At 40.8% G+C, this 20972-nt stretch overlaps 1 protein-coding gene across 3 annotated transcripts in view; it reads right to left on the reverse strand.

Moving 5' to 3' along the window:
• Positions 1-17971, reverse strand: part of myh14 (myosin, heavy chain 14, non-muscle) — a 31286-nt gene extending 13315 nt beyond the window's left edge. For 2 of the 3 annotated variants that reach the window (XM_074653498.1, XM_074653497.1), the window contains exons 1-17: positions 17713-17971; positions 13600-13794; positions 11765-11971; positions 9719-9875; positions 8532-8559; positions 7374-7488; positions 5737-5784; positions 5396-5407; positions 3311-3403; positions 3107-3170; positions 2774-2872; positions 2485-2628; positions 2168-2382; positions 1921-2073; positions 1118-1291; positions 614-787; positions 401-515 (exon numbers count right to left, since the gene is read on the reverse strand). In XM_074653498.1, the coding sequence (XP_074509599.1) occupies positions 401-515; positions 614-787; positions 1118-1291; positions 1921-2073; positions 2168-2382; positions 2485-2628; positions 2774-2872; positions 3107-3170; positions 3311-3403; positions 5396-5407; positions 5737-5784; positions 7374-7488; positions 8532-8559; positions 9719-9875; positions 11765-11971; positions 13600-13776 (1975 nt within the window). In that variant the 5' untranslated portion in view covers positions 13777-13794; positions 17713-17971. The remainder of the gene's footprint in view (positions 1-400; positions 516-613; positions 788-1117; positions 1292-1920; positions 2074-2167; positions 2383-2484; positions 2629-2773; positions 2873-3106; positions 3171-3310; positions 3404-5395; positions 5408-5736; positions 5785-7373; positions 7489-8531; positions 8560-9718; positions 9876-11764; positions 11972-13599; positions 13795-17712) is intronic. The other variant, XM_074653499.1, reaches the window with a different exon arrangement.
• Between the last annotated feature and the right edge of the window lie 3001 nt (positions 17972-20972).

Genomic DNA, 20972 nt, shown 5'->3' on the forward strand with positions numbered 1-20972 from the left:
GCCCTATGAAACTAGAAAGGAATCCATTGGTACAATGTCATACTAGCTTGTTAAGAAGGAGGGTACCCACGAGTCTCCCCTTTACAGACATGCCCACTTTATGATAATCACATGTAGTTTGGGGCAAGTCGTAGTCAAGTCAGCACACTGACACACTGACAGCTGTTGTTGCCTGTTGGGCTTGAGTCTGTCATGTTATGATTTGAGCATATTTTTATGCTAAATGCAGTGCCTGTGAGGGTTTCTGGACAATATTTGTCATTGTTTTGCGTTGTTAATTGATTTTCAATAATAAATATATACATACATTTGCATAAAGCAGCATATTTGCCCACTCCTGTGTTGATAAGAGTATAAAATACTTGACGAATCTCCCAACGTGAGAATAAATTAGTCTCACCCTCTTTCCAAAGCTCTGAGACAAAATTATCAGACGACTGGTGGAGAAGAGACGCCACGTTGTCGTTCAGAGGATCCATGTTCTTCACTAACCAGTCATGTGCCTTGTAGTCCACCTGAGAAACATTACAGAGGGCAGGGGACATTTTTCAGTTGGTTCCTTTGAATGGGAAAGATGGCAGACATGGAGAGATGTGAAGGAATGATGGGATACCTTGCCAGCATAGTGAATGATGGAGAAGTCGGCTTCCCCGCGTGGCTGCTTTGGTTTGAAGAACTTTGGATGGGTGCCCTGCTCAGTGGACAGCTTCTCCACAAATGAGCGGTCTGTCGCCCGCGGAAACCAGCACTCTTCATCCAGCAGGGCCAGAACGCCAGGCGGGTGGGCCTAACAGAGACAGGGAAAAACAACATTTATTGTGAGTGAAATTTTGAATTTATAATTCAAGATGACAAGGAATCAAAGCAGAGTGTTTGTCTGCATGTTTTCTATTTATGTTCTTTTATTCTATTCATCTGTGGGTGTGTTTGAGTGTGGTGAAGTGATGAGGTCCTATGGGCCACAGGTTGAATCTGCAACCTGAACTTCATCATGCTATTTTCATACAATCACCAAACAATGCACACTATTTATAAGCTAAGTAAAAAGGGCTATCAGCATCTATATCCTCATCATTTTACAAGTGATAATGTGTGCTGTGTTTTTGTGTGTATGTACCGGTCTCTCGATGAGGTCGATGCAGGGCTGTAAGTCGAGGCCAAAGTCGATGAAGTTCCACTCGATGCCCTCCCGCTGGTACTCCTCCTGCTCCAGGATGAACATGGTGTGGTTGAAGAGCTGCTGCAGCTTCTCGTTGGTGTAGTTGATACACAGCTGCTCGAAGGAGTTGAGCTGCAGAGGAGGGATTAAGGAAAGCAAACGAAGACTCAATGATTAATTAATCTTGTAATGTTAACTATGGAAGAACACGCTTGTATGCCTAACGTTTGTGACTAGTATTACATGGATTATAACCCACACCACTACATGCTTATAATAAGGGCTGCAACTAACCATTATTTTCATTGTTGATTATTTTCTCGATTAATCGATTAGTTTGGTCTATAAAAAGTCAGAAAATGGGGATGTTCTCAAATGTCTTGTTTTGTCCACAACTCAAAGATATTCAATTTACTATCATAGAGGAGTCAAAAAACAGAAAATATTCACATTTAAGAAGCTGAAATCTGAGAATTTTGACTTTTTTTCTTAAAAAATTACTCAAACCGATTAATCGGTTATCAAAATAGTTGGTGATTCATTTAATAGTTCTAGCTCTAATTATAACGCAGGCAATATAAATTGTAACCAGTCTTTAAAAAAGTAGAAATAAAGGAAATCGCTCAGTCATGCTTAAAAAATAAAATATCCTTCATCACAAAAGTTTCAGAACAAATGCTGGGGTAAGAAAAAAACCCACTATCACCCCTTATGTTAAACTACCTACCGCAAACAAACACACCATCATTACATGAACAAACCTGGAAGATCTCAAATCCAGCGATATCGAGGATGCCTATGAAGGACGCTCCCTGTCTCTGCCGGCGGTCCAGAGCTCTGTTGATCCTGTGGACCAGCCATCTGAACAAACGCTCATATGTGGCCTTCGCCAGGGCCTCCACAGCAAAATCAGCCTAGAGGAAGAAGGAGACGCCGTTAGATACACTCCACAGATACAAATGACGGTTCATCTCTATGAGCGCAAACGTCTAATTACATGAGTCTTACCTGTTCTTTCGTCTGTGCCTTCTGCACGTACTCTCGACCCACTTTGATTCTGGGGGTGAGGATGGCCCGAGTGAACTCCAGCACGTTGATTCCCAGCAGGTGGGACACTTTCTGAGCAGATGTGTTGTCAGGCATCGAGGCCTGGTCCTGGTTCTTCTCCTTCATGAAGGAAATGTTCCCAAACTGGAGCACAGCGGAGATCACCTTAAGCATGGCTGAGGAGAGGTGAGACAGGGAGAGGGAGGGTGATTTATAGCAGGGACCAAATGTGAACAAAGCAAACTACTTTCTCTCTTTTCCATCATCTTGTCTCTTACATAATGACTCCTCTGCGTTGAAGCCCATTATAACCATGGAGTCCATGGTCTGGGTGAAGTTGTCTGAGTCGCTCTGACCAGGAACGGGGATGGAGCCTCCACTGAGGAAGCGGTACTCATCAGCAGTTCCTAAGAGCAGGTCCGCTAGGGATTGGAATAAAAAAGGTGCAACAGAGAAATAGATGTAAGTAGAAAAGACATGAATTACTGCAGGAAGTAGATACATTTTCACCAAAATAACATACAGTATGTTCTGTATAGCAGCATTTCATTATCACACTTTGATCACCTTTTGTCTCGTCTGAAGTGCCACACAACAACTGGTAAAAGATGTGGAACGTCCTCTCATCTTTGGCCTGACGGGTGGCCCGTGACTTTTCAAGGAGGTCTGGATTTATATGGTCATGGATGTATATACATCTGTAAACCTTTAAAGATGCTTTTTGGCCGAATGAACAACCTACATCGAGCACTACCATAAACATGAAGTTTCAGAAAGCACCTTAGGCCATCAAAAATAAACAAAGCGTGAATGGACAAAGTCTCTATGCTGTAAATGAGGCAGCTTATTTAGAGAGCAAGAGTGCATTAACAAAAACTTTGAAGATATGTAAAAGGATACAGGTCTCGATGTTGGCACCAACAATGTACCCCGCCACATCAAAATTAATGCGGATGAATTTACCCTGAAGAAGAAGAAGAAAAAGTGGTTTTATGTTTCAGTTGATTTCTATATTAATTGAACTATCATACTGATGATACTGACGACATATTCAGGAGGTAATAAACATTATCTGGTTGTATAATACATCTCGTCTGCTCTCACAAATCTAGAGGAGTTGTCGTTCTTGACAGTCTTTGCGTTGCCGAAGGCCTCCAATATGGGGTTGGCCTGCAGCAGCTGTCTCTCCAGCTCGCCCTGAGACACACAGAAGACGTCAGATTAGATTTGCAGCACAACAAAGACAACAGCTTCGACAAAAGGCTTCTACAGGGCCTATCTACTAAAATGCACCATCTTGCTTTCTTTGGAGTAACTACTGATCTGTTATGTAAAACAAAACAAAAAGCATGACTCACCCTTGAAGAGCAGTGACACAAAATGATGCATTTTAGGGCCCAAAATAGCATCTACAAACACACACCGTCCCCAGACCCAGGAACAAATGATTCTCAACGTCATTAAAAGTAATAGGCCTTCATTAGTTTAGCAATCGATGATGAGGGCAGCGACACGGCAGCATATTGCTGCCACACCAGAAAAAGAAAAACGGATCAGTATCACGTTATATCAATGTCTTTCACATTATAACAAGATATTTTCATGTTATTATGACCTGAACCGAATGCTATGAAGATTTGACCGTTGCCATGGTTTTCGACCTACAAATCATTATTCGAATGCTTTGTTTTTTAAATTTTAAATAATAATGTATATGTCGCCAATGTCTCCCTGATTTGTGTGCCTTAGGGTGTTGTCTGTGTTTTATTTATTTATTCATGTATTTTTTTTTTTTTCTTTTCTTTTCTTTTCCTCTCACTACTTATGTTTTTTGTATTTGCTTGTCTCCATTTTTGTTTGTCCTTAGTTCCTAGTATTGTCTGTTTTCTGTTGATATATATATAACAATGAGGCATGATACACACCCCACAGAAGTCTGTATCACTGACATGCACATGCTTCTTAATAAAAATATTTGAATAACGCAATAATAATAATGTATAAATCCCCAAATAGCCCATGAAATAAGGAATAATCCCACAACATTATTGGTAGTTATTCTCAGACGGATATCGCTGTTTGTTGTGTGTAGAGGTGCGTGTGTGTACAGTAGTGCGGCAGCGGCGCTGTCCCGGGCACTGAAACGGGGGAGATGGAGGCAGACAGACAGAAGAACATTTACGCCTTCTGCGCCGCAAAGCTTAGAATACCTTCGAATATTTCTCACTGAAGCTTCGAAGCCCAAAAAATGGTATTCAGGACAGTCCTATTAATGCATACTAACTTATCTTGTTATAAAATAAAACATAAAATTTGTCGGAATAACGTGAAAATATCTTGTTATAACATGAAAAACATTTTGTCATAACAATAAACATTTCACATTATAATGTGATACTGCTCCGTTTTTCTTTTTCTGCCGTGGTAGCAATAGGCTGCCATTCATCAATCATGTTCACATTTAATTCATTAAAATTTAATGTGCTACATTATTAAAAGGCAACCTCTAGAAACCAACTAACAAGAGTCTGTTGAGAACCATTGTTGTAGAAAAACAAGGGCAGAGGGAAGCTGCAGATTTAGATGCCAACATCATACACAAGCTATATATTGGCTGAATCTAGCTAGCTGCAATGCATTAGTGCGGCTGTCGCATTGCCAGTGCAGCAGCTGTTGATGCAGCAGCAGCAGCAGCAGCAGAAGCAGGCAGTGATGTGATGGGGAGTTACTGCAGTTACAGGAGGTGGTTATACTGTAAAAACTGTCAATGCCAGCAAGCCAACACCAAAGGCAGATACGCAAACATACATGGTCAGCACTTTTTATAGTGTACACGCTGCACACATATTTACCACATATTTAGGTGTCTACACTCGTTCACTTGCCACACACTCACACAAACGGCTGCAACAACACAGCCACACCTGAATCTGCACTCATTCAACACACACACATACTGTACAGTTGTGGGAAGTCAACCATCAGCCCACTGAGGAGAATAGAGTAAAACGTGCCAAAACTAGAGACCCAGATAGCAAGGATCAATTCAGATAAAAGTCAAAAAGACTATGCACAGAAGACATAATTCTCATTATTTAGAAAGAGAATCATTTCAGGTCTGGTAAATATTCTACAAAATGTGACCCCCAAAGAATAAACCCCAAGTTGTCTAAATACTTTCATACTCACATATTGCATACTCTGACGAATTGTGGGGGTGGGAATGAAGTTTTAGGAGGGAGGAGAATGGGTGAACATATGGATGGGACAAACAAACAAACAAACAAACAAACAAACAAACAAAAAAAGACAATAAGACAACAATAACAACAACAACAACAACAAATAAAAGAATACAAACAAGCAAAATGAAATATACTGTACAACGCTTGACTGTTATGAGGAACCACATGACAGTTAAAGGTTTAAGGTTACTCCGTTGGTTAGTCAGTATCATTGTGGAGTTCATTAAGTAGGAAATAGGACGGGACAAAAGCGCAGGACAGGACAGCAGGATGGAGTTAACTCACCTTGTTCCCCAACGTACTGCCTCTTGTTAAGGACCTGGAGCCGTCCATCTGAACATGCAGGAAAGAGAGAGGGGCAGAAAGATGAGAATGAGGGGAAACAAGTGCAGGAAGGAAGGTAAGGAACACTGCTGAGGAAATTAACTATAAATCCCCACTGAAAACACTGCAACAAAGGTGGGCCATATTAGGTTAAACGAATAGTTCAACATTTTGGAAATGTGCTACGATTAGCTTTGCTTAGCATAAAGCCTGGAAGCAGGAGAAAACGGCTAGCCAGGCTCTGTCCAAAGTTCAACAACACACCTACCAGCACATCTAAAGACCCTGACACACCAAGCCGACGGTCGGACAGTTTAGGGCCGTAGGTGAGCGCCTGTTGGCCTAGTTTTTGCGGTGTGTCCCGCACCGTTGGCTCTAGTCTGCCCGTGTCAGAGTTTTTTATGGCCGCTTCAGCATGTTGAATTGGCAGCGGAGCTGGTCGGTGAGCGAAATCACTCTGATTGGCTGTACGTATCATAACAAAGGCTTGTATATCCGCAGTCCTCTGTCTTTCGGTTTCACTTTTTGAATGACAAATACAGACTACCGCGACTTGCTGGTGTGGAGAGTTATTTCATCTCAGGCAGGCGCAGAACGTACGTGGTAGTTGGACGTTGGCTGTGGTCTTTGCGGTGTGTTCAAGTGCAACTTTTTGGCCAAGACACAAGCAACGTGAGGAATGGTCGGCCTTCGTCGCTGCTAGTTCTTTGATGTCGGTTTGGTGTGTCTGTCACTAACTAACACAACCCAATATACTGTGACAACAAGACTCGGAGAAATCACTGCAGCCAGCTGTACACCAAGAAATAGTTACAGTACAAAACTCCCCATAAAGCTCCAAACTGTAATTTTAACATTTCTGTTTGTGTAAAATTTAAAAAAAAACAAGACAAAATGTGTTAATTAGTGAGCTTTGCGGGCGTTGGTAAACTTTGTTCTTCATTTTCTTTGGACAGGGCCAGGCTTGTTGTTTCCCCCTGCTTCCAGTCTTCATGCTAAGCTAGGCTAATCGCCTCCTGATTCCAGATTTAAGCTTCCACACAAACTCGAGAGTAGCATCCGTCTTCTCATCTCACTCTCCGATAGAAAGTGAATAAGTGTACTACCCCAAATCTACCTATTCCTTTACGTAGCCTAGTCCTTCACAGCTGTAACATACAACGTTTTGCCCTCATTCCATGTATATCGGTCAAAGTGACTTAAAATGTCAAGGGCACAAGTCCTGCCCACATATAGAAAACACAGATGAACTGCACTGACCAAGAGGAACAGTAGCATAACAAATACAAACTGTATACAGAGTGTTGACATACAGCTACATGTATATCAAGTATGAAACATTTTTGAAGCACGGTTATATGAATTGATGATCTAAAACACTTAATGTTAGTTTCCTACAGCCTCATCCTACTTCATATTTCTTTTCCTTATCTTTTGTCTGTTTCGCCTCAACGTTTCAGCTTCACCAACTTTCCTGTTATTCCTCACCCCTTCATTCTTAATGTTCCTAGAAGGCCCTTTGTCTCTTTTTATGTATGTTGTTTTTCCAGCTGCTCTTCTTGTATTGTTACTTCTATGGTGTCTCTATTGCGACGTACCTGTGCACCTTCTTTGTTCCTACCCAGAGTGGCACCCTTATGGGACGAGGCAACGTGAGCCAAATACTGGATGACTTTCTTCGTGTTCTCCGTTTTCCCAGCTCCAGACTCGCCTCTGGAACACACACACACACACACACACACACACACACACACACACACACACACACACACACACAATAAATACCAGTCTCTTTACAAAAACGGTCCATCTTAAACACATATGGTCTCAATTATGAATGGTATATATGAGCATTTTAAAGAGTGAGAACACACAGGAACGAGTGGCTAAACACTCATTCATCACACCAATAAATACAGAGCCCATGCAGTGTGTTCAAAGCCACAGGTCTAAACAGAAAGCAGGTGTGGAGGATACGGGCTGCGTCACTATTGTTGCTTTTGGAGAAGAACGAAGGAGAATGGGGTAAAAATAGCAGCTGTAAAAGATCTAAAAGAAGAAGACGCCTCGTCCCAAATACACGGATTCAAGATGAACCTAAAGTGGGATCCCTGACAATGACAGGAAGAGTCTGGCAGGAAGACATGATGACAGGGAGACGGATGGCAGGCCCTCGGGCAAGCAGGTAGGTAGACAAACAGACAGGAGGATGCATTCACACTACAGGCCTGACTTTATACTAAGATGTGATTTTTCTGTCCTGATTCTTTAAATCCATGTTTGAGAATGGCCCATAATGAACATCGGTGTGAACATTGATAGGTCCTGCATTTGTGCATTTGCATTAAAGGCAATCCATATCCCACGTGAACTATGAATATCTGCAATAAATGATACCAAGACAATTCATCATGGAAATCAATGAAATATGGTTAATTTTTTATCTTATTGGTTGTTTTTTCCCAAATATTTTCTGTTTACTCAAGTAGGAAAAAGAAAATCACATCTGTGCGACATTTGAATAAAACAATCTGATTTGATCCACATTTGCTTGAAATCTGAATAAGTTACAATTAAATGCATATGTGGAAGGAGGCACCAAGACACACACATGAAACACATAAAAGCACACCAGACACACACACGCACTCCCAACAGAGGCAGACAGTCTCAATGTGACCCGTACAGAGATTTTCCTCACGGCAAAGTACAATGCATTCACAGACAGACACACTGCTATCCTGTAGGCTACTCACGTGCAGAGGATTGCCTGATCTTCTCTGTCTGTGAGGAAAAAACAAACAATGTGGACAAATTAGTCACAGCTTGATAGATGAGTGTTAAACATGTGGTTTAATTTATGGCTGACAAGTAGGGCTGCTGCCTCTTTGTCGACTAGTTGACTAATTGGTGGTTTGGTCTTTAGTCAACTAAGATTTCTTTACACAATTAGTCATATTACACTTTTTCATGCTGAATGATGTATTTCTAAGAAACAGAGTACATCTTTGGTAAACACAAGATTTAAAGTGGTGCTTTTGTGTGATTCTTTGAAAAGAAATTCAAGATCTGTCGATTGAATCAACGAATTGATTAGTCTACAAAATGAGTGACTCATTCAGTGACTAATGAGTGTTAGTCAACTAAGAATTCCTTTGGTTGAGGACAGCCCTACTGACAAGACAGCAAAGTTAACATCAAACAGCTACAAGGATCCCAACTCGGCCCATTTGAAAGTCTACGCATGTTGACATATGAATCCTTGAAACAACACACAGGCTGGTAGTCAATTGGTGAACATTGTTTGCTTCATTACCTACCTTATATATTTAAGATTCCCACACGTTCAGTCTAGAATTCATACTGGTCCTACAGGTTCAGTCAGTGTGGTAACACGCCTACAATCTACCCTGAGGGGGGCAGGTGGTAGCAAATGCATAGACACGGAGCCTCATCTGGCCTGTCCTGTTATCTCAGGAAGAAACCCTGAGGCAGAGACATTGCTCAATTGGCTCTTAACTGCTCTGCTTGGTTGCTGGGAATTCTCTCTCATGAGCTCACCACAATAGGTAGGGCCTAAAACATGTCTGCCATGCATTGTAGTCATGAGAATAATATGTGCCTACTATCATCACCACCACAAATATGTAATATCACTGTATCTACTGTTCGTTACACACCTTACTGCTTGAGTGCCACACCTGGAAATCTGTGTTGCGAAAAATACCGTCTTGCCTGTTTGTTTTCACTTTTAAGGCCTTTGATAACAGTCAAGAAAACACCACACCTTCACATAACGTTCGTGGTGTGGCTTAGCGATCAAAGATCACAGACGGGATTCAGTATTTCATGTTCTAGGCCAGCTGAGCTGATAGCAGATGTATGGGTGAGCTGTAGTGTCAGAGTTAGTCAGGGGTTAGAGGTCAAAGATAGTGTTAATTACCTTGTAGCATGCTGCGATAGGCGGCCTCTGATATGGCGTAGATGTGTGGGGGCATCTCGTGGCGTTTTTTGCCCCGGTACATCTCCACGATGGACTCTGTGTAGATGGGTAGGTTCTTGTAAGGGTTCACCACCACACAGAAAAGCCCTGAATATGTCTGGAAAAACACAGAGAGATTTATCCTCACATTGCAGTACATGGTGCGCTTTTATTTCATTAACAATTAGGATTTCAGTCAAGTCAGAATAAATCTGCATCATTTTGCTTTATGTCTGTTTGATAACCTTCTGTTTTTCACAGAACACTTTCTCTGTACATGCTAAGTCACTTGAGTTACAGTAAGTGGTTTGCGCTCGATTCAAGTAGTCAATACTGGTGGGTGGCTTGACTTCTCCTGTTTAATAACTGCAGTAGTAGCATATTCTTATTAAACTACTGCTTCAGCAGAAAGTGCAGCAGCAAACCAAGCGTCAAGCACTTGATTCAATATATCATGCAGGTCAGCACCAAATACATTACTTATTGTGACACTGGTAAACACCTTTAGGGCTGCAACTAAACGTTATTTTCATGGTCGATTAATCTGTCGATTATTTCCTCAATTATTGCTTATCGATTAGTTGTTTGGTCTATAAAATGTCAGAAAATGGGGGGAAATGTTGATCAGTGTTTCCCAAAGCCTGAGATGACGTCCTCAAATGTCCTGTTTTGTCCACAACTCAAAGATACTCAGTTTACTGTCATAGAGGAGTAAAGAAACCAGAAAATATTCACATTTAAGAAGCTGGAATCAGACAATTTAGACTTTCTTTTCTTAAAAAAAACCTGAAACCGATTAAATGATTGTCAAAATATTTGGTGATTAATTGAATAGTTGACAACTAATCAATTCGAATCAAGCTCTAAACACCTTATCTGAACATTCATCTGACATTGTCAATTAAACTGATTTCAATCAAGTGAACAATCAGTCATCCATTTCCAGACCGATGCTCCACATACATAACAACAGTCACATCAAAACATACACATGATCACAGTGATGGTCTGTAATCAGCCATTCACATAATGCAAAAAACAGACTCCTCCACCACGGAGCCCACACCTCTAATAATAAAAACAGTAATAATAATGTACTTAATTTGTCCCCTTGGGGAAACTCATTTTTTTCATTCTGTTGTTATTTCTCTCCTAATTTAGACACACACATGACATCACATCAAATGTGGAGAGATGTCAGAATGATGGGTCGCCGCAGCGCAGCACCCCGAGGGTTTCAGTGCTTTGGTCAAGGAAAAAGGAACCTCTCCAGCCTGGGACTTGAACCGGCTACCCTTCGGTTCCCAAGCCGAGCTTCTGCCCCAAATGTGACGATTTTTCCAGGTTTATAAATGTCAGTTCATGCAGGAAGGAGCATTTTGGTTCATGTAAATGCAGCCAGTGATTGTATTTCCTACAGTGTCATCTCGACGGTTAATGACATAAGTGTTCTCATAATGCATTCCAACTGTAATGAAAGTCATGATGAAGTCATCTCCATATTGTAACACGCCTCTCGAAGTTATTCCAACAATCTATCTCTGCTCTGCTCTTAACCATTCCTTTCAGCGTCACCCTTCATCAATCACTCCATTAAAGGCTGCTCAACTGAATTTAATTGCCTATATATTATTCTACTTTACTATATGCTTCCTGTCAATTATCATTGGCTTACATCACTATTCCATTCCTATCTATCCTACTCATATCTCTTTTTTGCACTCTCATCCCCCTTTTCTGCAGGAGAAACTGGAGATGCCTCCCACTGGCACCACACACACACACACACACACACCAACAACTTTGTAAACCGACTCCTCACCTCTCTTACCACTCCATATCAGTTACACAGGAGATGCCAGAGGAGCTAACACATGCATGGACATAACATCACCGACACAAACATCCATGTATGTGAACATGTGCTTTGGCGCGAGAACCGTGTCCACAGGTTCTTTATTAGTTGTGTAAACATGATCACATGCATTCATTGTTTCGCTCACTCACATAGATCAAGCCGGAGTAGTATCTCTCTCTCAGGTTGTGCAGCACCGAGGCTTCGTTGAGGCAGGTGAGGTCGGCCATGTCCTCCACTTTGCTGAAGCGCGGGGGGTTCATCCGCTGCACCTCCTCCCTGGACAGAGTCACCTTCCTCTGGCTGTCCGTCAGCTCGACCTCCACCTCATCGCCGCGTTCCTCCCGAATACTGGCCGACTGGTTAAAGTAAAAGAAGAAAAAGACTTTAAGAGGAAGAGAGAGTTTCTGTTCAATGTGACAATCAATAAGCAGACACTTTAAACTTGCTTTAGGGAGGTAAAACACCACGGTGAACGTCATGTCTGCATTTATCGTCGTCAGCGTCACAATTTTACAATCAGGAACCAAACAAGCAATTCACTCACGAGATATGCTGTCAGGAAATCTATCCCAGAATAATCAATAAATAAAAATCCCTTGAAGAGGTTAATGTGAATTTAATAATTTCTTGCATCCTCAGAGAGCCTCAGACCCTCTCAGAAGTCTTAAATCTTCAATGTTGCATCATTAAGTCATTCATTTTACTAAAACTAAAACAGACTAAACTGTGAAGCTGTCACGAGTTTGAAGATTTTGAAAATGTTCATTCATTCTGCACCGAAATGAAAAGCAGCTAACAGCTACCTAGAAGGTTGAACATCAATTAAAAAACGTTATGTAGCAGTCAAAGAATCAAAATCAATGTAGCCGACTTTATTGTATATTTGTGGGTAGTGGGCTATAACATACAAAAAACTCTGGTCTAGTCGTTTAACTCTACAGTAACCAAGCTTGCCTGCTTATAAACTGAAGCAAACATAAATATATTTGTGAAAATGTTTGACAGAATCTCTGTCAGTGAATTTAGAGTCTTAGAGTAGTCATTGTTTTCGACAGCAGACAAGAATAGACGGTGACAGAGGACTCCTCTTGTCATGCCGTCAGTCTTGTGCTTGTTGGACAGGAAGTAGTGAACTCTCGTTTTGACCAGGTCACATGACTCCGCTCTGCTACACTTTATCCTCTCTGCTACTTGACATGCACAACACGCAAGAAATATGTGTGCGTCTGTGTTTGTGTGGGTGTATGTTAGTCACAGATTGAACTCAGAATATGAAACTGGATAAAAGTGTTCGGGTCTCTCTGCGTGTTATACTGTATGCATGAATGTGTATATTCGGTATGTGTGTGTTTGTCCTACGGTGCCATTCTCAGATCATGAGTGTAAAAATGAAGTCAGTGTCGCTACAACGGCCTCTTTAACATTAGGAGGCTGAAGGAGGGTATTGTTCTATTCATAGAGCTCTCTATGAAACCAGTCCAGCAGAGAGAGGGAGACTCATACGTCACATCCCACAATATGCACCAATGAAAACTTCTAAAATGCTTTATACAAGTACCAAGTAGAAGTGGAACAAATTAATATTATGACACAGGCCTTGTGATCGCCATTAGGCCTAAATGTGTTAGAGAGCATCACAAGACATATTAAGGAAGCTAATAGGATGAAGAAAACCATGGGAAATAGGGTATCGTCATGGGGATAGAGACCTCATAAATTATGATAACACATACAAAGACGCACCCGCCCTGTGCTGCTTTGCCTCAGCTATTTGACACACCTTCAATCGAAGGCACACACTTGGAGCTAATTATTTACCAAAGGATTAATACTTAGATAGTAGGAAAAGAAGTTAAAAATAAATTCCACTTAGCACTGAAATTCAACTTAATTTAAGTTTAAACATCCAGTATGATTTTAATTAGATGTCCGTGCTTGTTGGAAACAAAAAAAACTCATCAATTTCTCTCAATGCCCGCCTTACCTCAAAGCCATGCTTCTCTGACGGCACCCACACCAGCCGCTTAGCCGCCCAGTCGGCCTGGCTGGCGGCGGAGATCACAGGGGAGTTTGAGGTGGGAGACCCCGGCGTCACCGCCCCCGACGTCAGGATGCGGGTGATATCGTTGACGCCGCTGCCGCCCCCCGTTGGCTTGGACATGGTTTCGTTCTACTGGCACTGGGGAGACAAAAAAAGATGAACAATAAAAAGTGAGCCTGTGTTGAGCCTTTTTTTTTTTTTACTGTCTTGTGGGACGTTTAAAACTGGAGCGCTGAGGATGATGTGAGGGACTGTCGGACAGTGACACTGATGTGATTTTGTCTCAAGACGTACACTCCATGTGCATCCACACATAAAGGAAGAGCAGTAGTAGCACGCAAGTAGCATGCAGGCCATATCCAGCTGAGATTGGGTCAAGGATGGCCTAATTGAAAGACAGCAAATCAAGGAGAAGAAGGGAGGAAGAAAGACAGAGAGATCGGTGGGTGGAGGAAGAGCGAGATACATCAATCGACTGAGTAAACTGACATGACAGTGAGAGGGGGAGGGATGGTGAGGAAGAGAGATAGCAATGAGGAGTGGGGATGGAAATGGACTGAATCTATTGTTAACTGAAAAGAAAACGAAGGATCCTTCTACTACAGGCCACTCAGTAGAGATAAAACTCTAGTGAAGCCCCCACTGAGAACTAGTGGACACAGTGGACCCAGATTCCTGTGAAAGAGGAGGTGACAGTAGCTAGAAGTGGTTACTACTCTGAAACGTAAAGGGCAACCTCCAGTCGGAGTGACTGTTGCGCTACAACAGGACGCTTCTAGATTTGCTCTGACAACTAAAAAATATTGTTCAGCCTTGATTTCGTGAGAGAAGTTCTCTCGGTGGAGGAGAACTTGTATGACTCGAAAACTTCCCATTGAGGCTAGTTGGAGTGACATTGTTTCAGATGGGCTGGTTGCTGCTCGGTCTAGGATGGCCCATAATGACGCTTCAATGGTAAGTGTCACCCATGGACAGTACAATGTATCAGATAATTAGAGCTGAAACAATTAGTCCATTAAAAACGAAGAGCAGAATTATCACATAAACCACACTATGGGTAAAAAACTAATGATATACATATATATTTTCAAACATAAACATAAATACACATAGACACACAGACAAGTAGAGGTACATATTAGTCACTGTTGTCTATAGTCAATCTATATTGTAATTTGGCTTGAATGAGAATCAGTTATGGAAGAGTACACAGTTTTAGGGTTTTCATATATGTCAGAAAGGACTGCCGTGTCTTTACCTGTAGAGCCACCCAACGCACTCTTTATTTTCTCCATGTGTAAAAACAACGATTAATGATTAAAGTCAGTTTTTACACAAAAATGGTAAACATTCACTGGTTCCAGCTTCTCAAATGTGAATAATCTTTTTTTTTTAGATAATAAATATGTTTGAGTTTTGAACTAGCAGTTATTTTAAGATGTTGCCACAGTCTCCTAGAACTTGTGATGGACATTTTTCACTATTTGCTGACTTTCAAAAGGACCCAAAAAATGTTTGAGTCGAAAAAATAATCAGTCTGTCTGTCAGTCTCCATCCGTTTCAGTGCCGCTGCCACACTACTGTACACACACGCACCTCTACACATAACAAACAGCAATATACGTCTGAGAATAACTACCAATAATTAATACTGGATATGATTAATGTGGTTAGATTATTCTTTTATTCATGGGCTATTTTGGGATTCATACACTATTATTACAGACTTATATATAAAATATTTAAAAAAATAAAAATTACAAATTAAAAAAGAAAAACGAAGCATTTGTATAGTGATTTGGAGGTTGAATACCATGGCAATGGTTGAAGCTTTGAAGCATTTGGGTCAGCCCTACTGGAAACACAGTTCCTCTTACAGACAGGTCCATCTGTATCTATGGAATTTGATAGACGCTAGACGCACAATTTAGGAATGAAACCCTTCAAGCAGTCCCAAAATTTAACAATTGCTGAGGGATTAATTCACTGTTTGACGAGCTGACACAATGACCTCTTAAGCAACACTGTGTTTGAGCAAGTGTCAACTATGATCAGACAGGTAGGCCATTGTGCCGGCCTGTTTTAACTACTAGGCGTCTCCATGCCTCCACTGGTATGTCATCTGGCTTGATTCCTGCTATGCATATCAGTCTCAGTTTTTTCCGCTCTGTCTGTTCATGACAGGGCCCTGTCCTAAACCCTGCCTTACCCATACCTGTTACTTCAATACTACTCTGGGTGTGGAGTAAACACCTTGACAAAAGAGTTGCCACCACCCAGCCACTCAGTATGTCAAATATGTGAGTTTTATGAAACGGCTGTGTATCTGTTCTTAAAGGCTTCTTACTGTTGACCACAAATCCCTTGAAAAGCCCAACAATGCGGTAGTCCATATTTCAATACTTTACGACCTCTCTACTCTGTAGAAATCAGCCCCACGCCCATTTGTTCCAACTGAAGATATTTAGAAAACTGGTCACAAATATGTGGTTTGATGGCCTTTGATTTACTACAACAGTTGGGCACCATAGTTTTCAGCAAACGTAACTAAAATGGGAGCAAATTGTTCATTTACTGGGGACTATTTTCATCAAATTCATTCATATTGTAGTGTTTTACCTCACCGGGATGTGGGTTTTGTGGATAATGTAGTTTTCTTGTTCTTAGTTATAAAGAAACATGTCACCCGGTCGGTGCATCTGTATGGCTGACTTATGTCTTTTTTAATAGTTAATATGTCAAGCTTTGGCAACACAGCATCATCAATTCATTGTTATAGGTTTTTGTTATAACAATAAGATAAATATAGAATAATCTGCTCTATTCTTAAATCATAGTGATCATATAGAAGAAGAAGCTGCAGTGTGTGTAAATGCTGCTGCTGACGACTACCATCAATACCAATGATTCCCCCTGAAGCAATGTCTTAACACATACTCACACAGACCTCACAGGTTGTCGCAGTACAGCCTGGACTGACCAGCCAGCAAACTCGTCCTGCAGCAGCTGGAGTTGCCAAAAACCTGACTGCTCTCCTCCATAGCAACAGTAAGAAGCAGCAGCAGCAGCAGCCCACAGACAATACCTCGTCTGTACTGAGGTCATTCAATGCGGGGGTCTTCTTTTTAGGTGCGGGTCTATATAATATGTGTGTGTAATTAATGTGTGGGTGTCTTGCGTGGTGATTGTGCGTGTGTTAAAGGGGTGGGGGAGCAGGAGACGCCTTTTTTCCTTCAGCTTTTGCATCGGGTGATGGTGGTATTGTGTCATCTGCGCACTTTCAGTGGACAGTGAGGAAGAGGTGACATTATATTATTAAAGCCACTGGTTATGATGATGAGAATAAGCTGGCTTACAGCTGCAGCTTTAGAAATTATACCTGCATTTAAAGGTCTGTAGCTCAGAAGGCACAGAAACTGACGAACCACACCGACATTATTACTAAAGCCACTGGTTATGATGATGAGAATTAGCTCTTCCATTAGAAATTATACCTGCATTTAAAGGTCTGTAGCTCCACAGCACAGACACTGACGAACCACACCTTGAACATGAACAATCACATGAGCCTTTAATTGACTGTGAATCTCATGCATGTGGCAGCCACATAACCAAGAACTGAGAAATATAGCTAGGTATTATTATTATTATATGACACAAAAGGTCACAGTATAGGCCAATACTTTATAATTATGTGGCAGCCACATAACCAAGCCATTTTCACTGAGAAATATAGCTAGGTTATTATCATTATATGACATAAAAGGTCATAGTAGGCCAATACTTTATAATTATATGGGTCAAAATGCCTTCTAATATGTCCATTAGACAGACACAGGTCATCTGGATGTAAGCCTCTTCTCGAAGCATAAACATAAAGATCAAACCAGCCTCTAGTCCCCCATAATGGTTCATTTTGAGGCGTTATGCCACCGCATTTAGACCAATCATAGCGGAGGGTTAGCTCCAGCTCCTCTGAAATATGACACGTTCAGGAGGATATTTCACTGGCTATTTACGAGTTGGATTAAGAGTAAAGGCAATTAAATGTCTCACCTTCAGTTCCGCTGTGAGTCGTGGATAAGGCTGCGGTGCGAGGAGGACCGGGGTGAGGCTGTTCGGTGGGTATTTTCCTGCCTGATAGGTGTGTGTAGCAGCCTACCGCATATGCGGCTTTTTATCATTGCACCGCTCCTCTCTACGGTGGAGCCGCACTCAACACTCCTCGATGGGAATAAAACACAGAGCAGAGTGAGGGCACGGCGGCGGCTTCAGCTCCGGGAGAGACACTTCCTGCTAGCGCACCAACCAGACTACAGGAGACAGTTCTCGGTCACTACTCGGAGAGATAGAAGTCCAATCAAACTCTACAACCGAGCAGAAAGACCCGCCTCATGAATACGACGGGAACTTTCCGCCCAAGAGCTGGCATGAATCGGGTGCGGCGACGAATGGCGTCGACGGTTACAGAAGAATGTCGGCCGTTAACCAATGCTAACGGTCAGGGGGCGGGGCTTAGCTGTGAGTGACGCGTCACACGGCCAGTTGGAGCGCTGCAGCAGGTGCCTGTTGGTTGCGGCACCTCTCGCGCTAGAGTGAGGGGAGATTTGCGCGCTCTTTGTTTACCAGCCTGGTGGAGGCAGAGAGAGGCAGAGTGGAGGCAGACACTGATCTGAGATCAGATCTGTTTGAGTCCAACAAACAAACACGAGCGACGGCTTGCTGGAATGATCTGACTCCAGGCGCGTGATTCAGATCATCCACCCGAAATCCGACTAAACCCGAGTAGCCGAGGTGCCAGGCTTCTGGGGCTCTCGGTACATATCTCCACCAATGTAAAAAAAACAAAAAAAGAATATATATATATATATATATATATATAGCCTATATACTTTTTTTTTACATTGCAAAATATATATATACTATATATATACACACACACACTACTATATATACGATATATATATAGTATATATATACTATATATATACTATATATATATATATACACTATATATATACTATATATATATATACACACTACTATATATACTATATATATATATATACACAGTCATTTAAAAACAAAAAGAATTGCTGAAAAATTAAGATTGAACATCACTAAAAGTTGCTGTTGACCTAAAACAAATGTTATTCACTTATGTTCTTATAAAAACAAAGTTTACTCATATAGTCCATTACTCTGGAACTTAATCTACACACTATGCTAACTGTAAACTGCAGGAATTTGCCAAGTGGTTCTCTTCATAGTTTCTGAATAATCTGACCGAATATTAAGTGAAAAACGAGAATATGTTTTAAGTTCAACTCTTCCTTTAAGTGAATGCACTTGTTATATTCATAATTGACATGGATATTGTAGAAAGTGTACAGTATGGTGACTATCCCCTCTGTCTCATCGGCAGGTTTTTATTGAACTTATATATATATATATATATTTCTACAACATGATTCTAATAGTTCTTTTGCACGTCACAGGAAGTTTTCTAGGAAAACACATTCCTAAAGGAATTATATATGTGTAAATGACCATTTGCCATTTAATGGCAGGCTATATGTCCTGTGTTTTATAACATATACATTTCAAAGGTTATTATAGGGTCATTATTATTTCCATAAGGGGTGTTTTATTCTTTTGATAGAGTGTTGCAGAAGCTTACAGGTCATTTTAACAACGCAATAAAAAAAGTTATTAAAACGTTACCTGTCAAAGTTGTACAATTCTGTTGTTATAATATATTTATGGTTTTATTTACATCATTCGGTTTTAACATTCTTCCACTTGTTCCTGTAAAAAATAAAGATGTTTGGCTAAGGTTTAGGTTCAGACTGTATTCTGTGAGAGGCAGTCAGTGAAAATATAGAGTTGTGAACATTGGAAACAGAAAGTTGACAAGACAGAGTCTTAATCTCTGGCAGCCAGGAAGTTGTAAGAGTGAGGAAATTATAAACACAATCTGAAACACTTTTTCTTTAAAATGTTTTGTTAAAATCTTAATAACAGTTCAATGTATATGCAAAAAAAAAAGATTATGAGAGCAGTGATAAATTACACTTACCATCTGGATGACATTTTGAAAAATGGTCAGTAGGTTTGCCCTGCAACCTCTAAAGAGAATAAATAAAGAAGCAACCAATAATTGCAATTCAATCCCCGTGTTTTATTTGCTCTACAACACAGTTCAGTTTCATTTGGAAGTGCTCTGTGCCTGAGGCAGCACTGAATTACATTTCAGTGTTGGAGCAGAAAGGTTTCCCTTTGTCTAGAAAAATAACGTAGGAAAGGTAGCTACAGCTTTTATTGGTTTCATCTCACTCATTTATTAAAAATGTATGTATACGATGTATTTTACACTATGTATAAGTGAATCCTAAGCAACCGTGAAATGCCAAATAATCCATTTGTCTCTTTCTGTGGTTTCAAAAAGCGCTATCGTAGTTAAAGTGATGGTGCAGTAAGTTCAAGTTACAATTGGAGGCAGAGCGAACAACACGACCCACCATGCAACCTATAAATAGAACATGGTAGCCAGAGGAGAAGCGTAAGAGAGGAAACAAACATAAAAGAGCATTAACACTAGTTGTAACAGATAATATGTTTTCAATACCTCACCCCACCCCCCCTGAGGTAACCATAAAAAAAACTTTCAATAACTGAAGTGAAACGTTGCGACTGATGTTTTGAGGTTAACATGTGCTGATCCAGCAACACTACCGTGCTGTTGTAGAGCTTCATTAGTGATATTAGTCTCCATATATTACTTTAGTGCAAAAGTACAAAGAACAAGTTCCCAGGATGTGCGTTGGACAAGCTGATTATTGGTCAAATCTTAATATCATGTTGCACTCCTGACAACAACTTCTGTAATCATCACTTAAATACTCCGGTGGCATAATTTACTGCAAGTCATTACAGGAGCTGAAATATACAATAACATTCCAAGTGCTTTGTAATATTACTACAAAGTGCAACTATTGCAATATAATACAGCTAAAAGCCTCTTCATGTCATCAGTGCATGTTCATATCGAGACTACTCAGTTACTGAGCAGATTCACAGCATAGACATTATTGTCTACTTAGAACAACATCCTGCAAATGTTTTGAAAAAAACACTCTTGCATAAGTAGCATTTGCAAATACACACAATAAAAATAAGCTTTAAGCACATTTCAAACATGAAATTAACTGTTGCAGATGAAGGGGCCAGTTGCAAAATCTCTGGTTTGTTATGAAGGCACCGCTCACTATGCTGTTCTCACAATTTGTGAGAGAAAGCAACTGTAACACATTAGA

The sequence above is a fragment of the Sebastes fasciatus genome, chromosome 12 (genome assembly GCF_043250625.1).
Source record: "Sebastes fasciatus isolate fSebFas1 chromosome 12, fSebFas1.pri, whole genome shotgun sequence".
Taxonomy (NCBI): Eukaryota; Metazoa; Chordata; class Actinopteri; order Perciformes; family Sebastidae; genus Sebastes; species Sebastes fasciatus.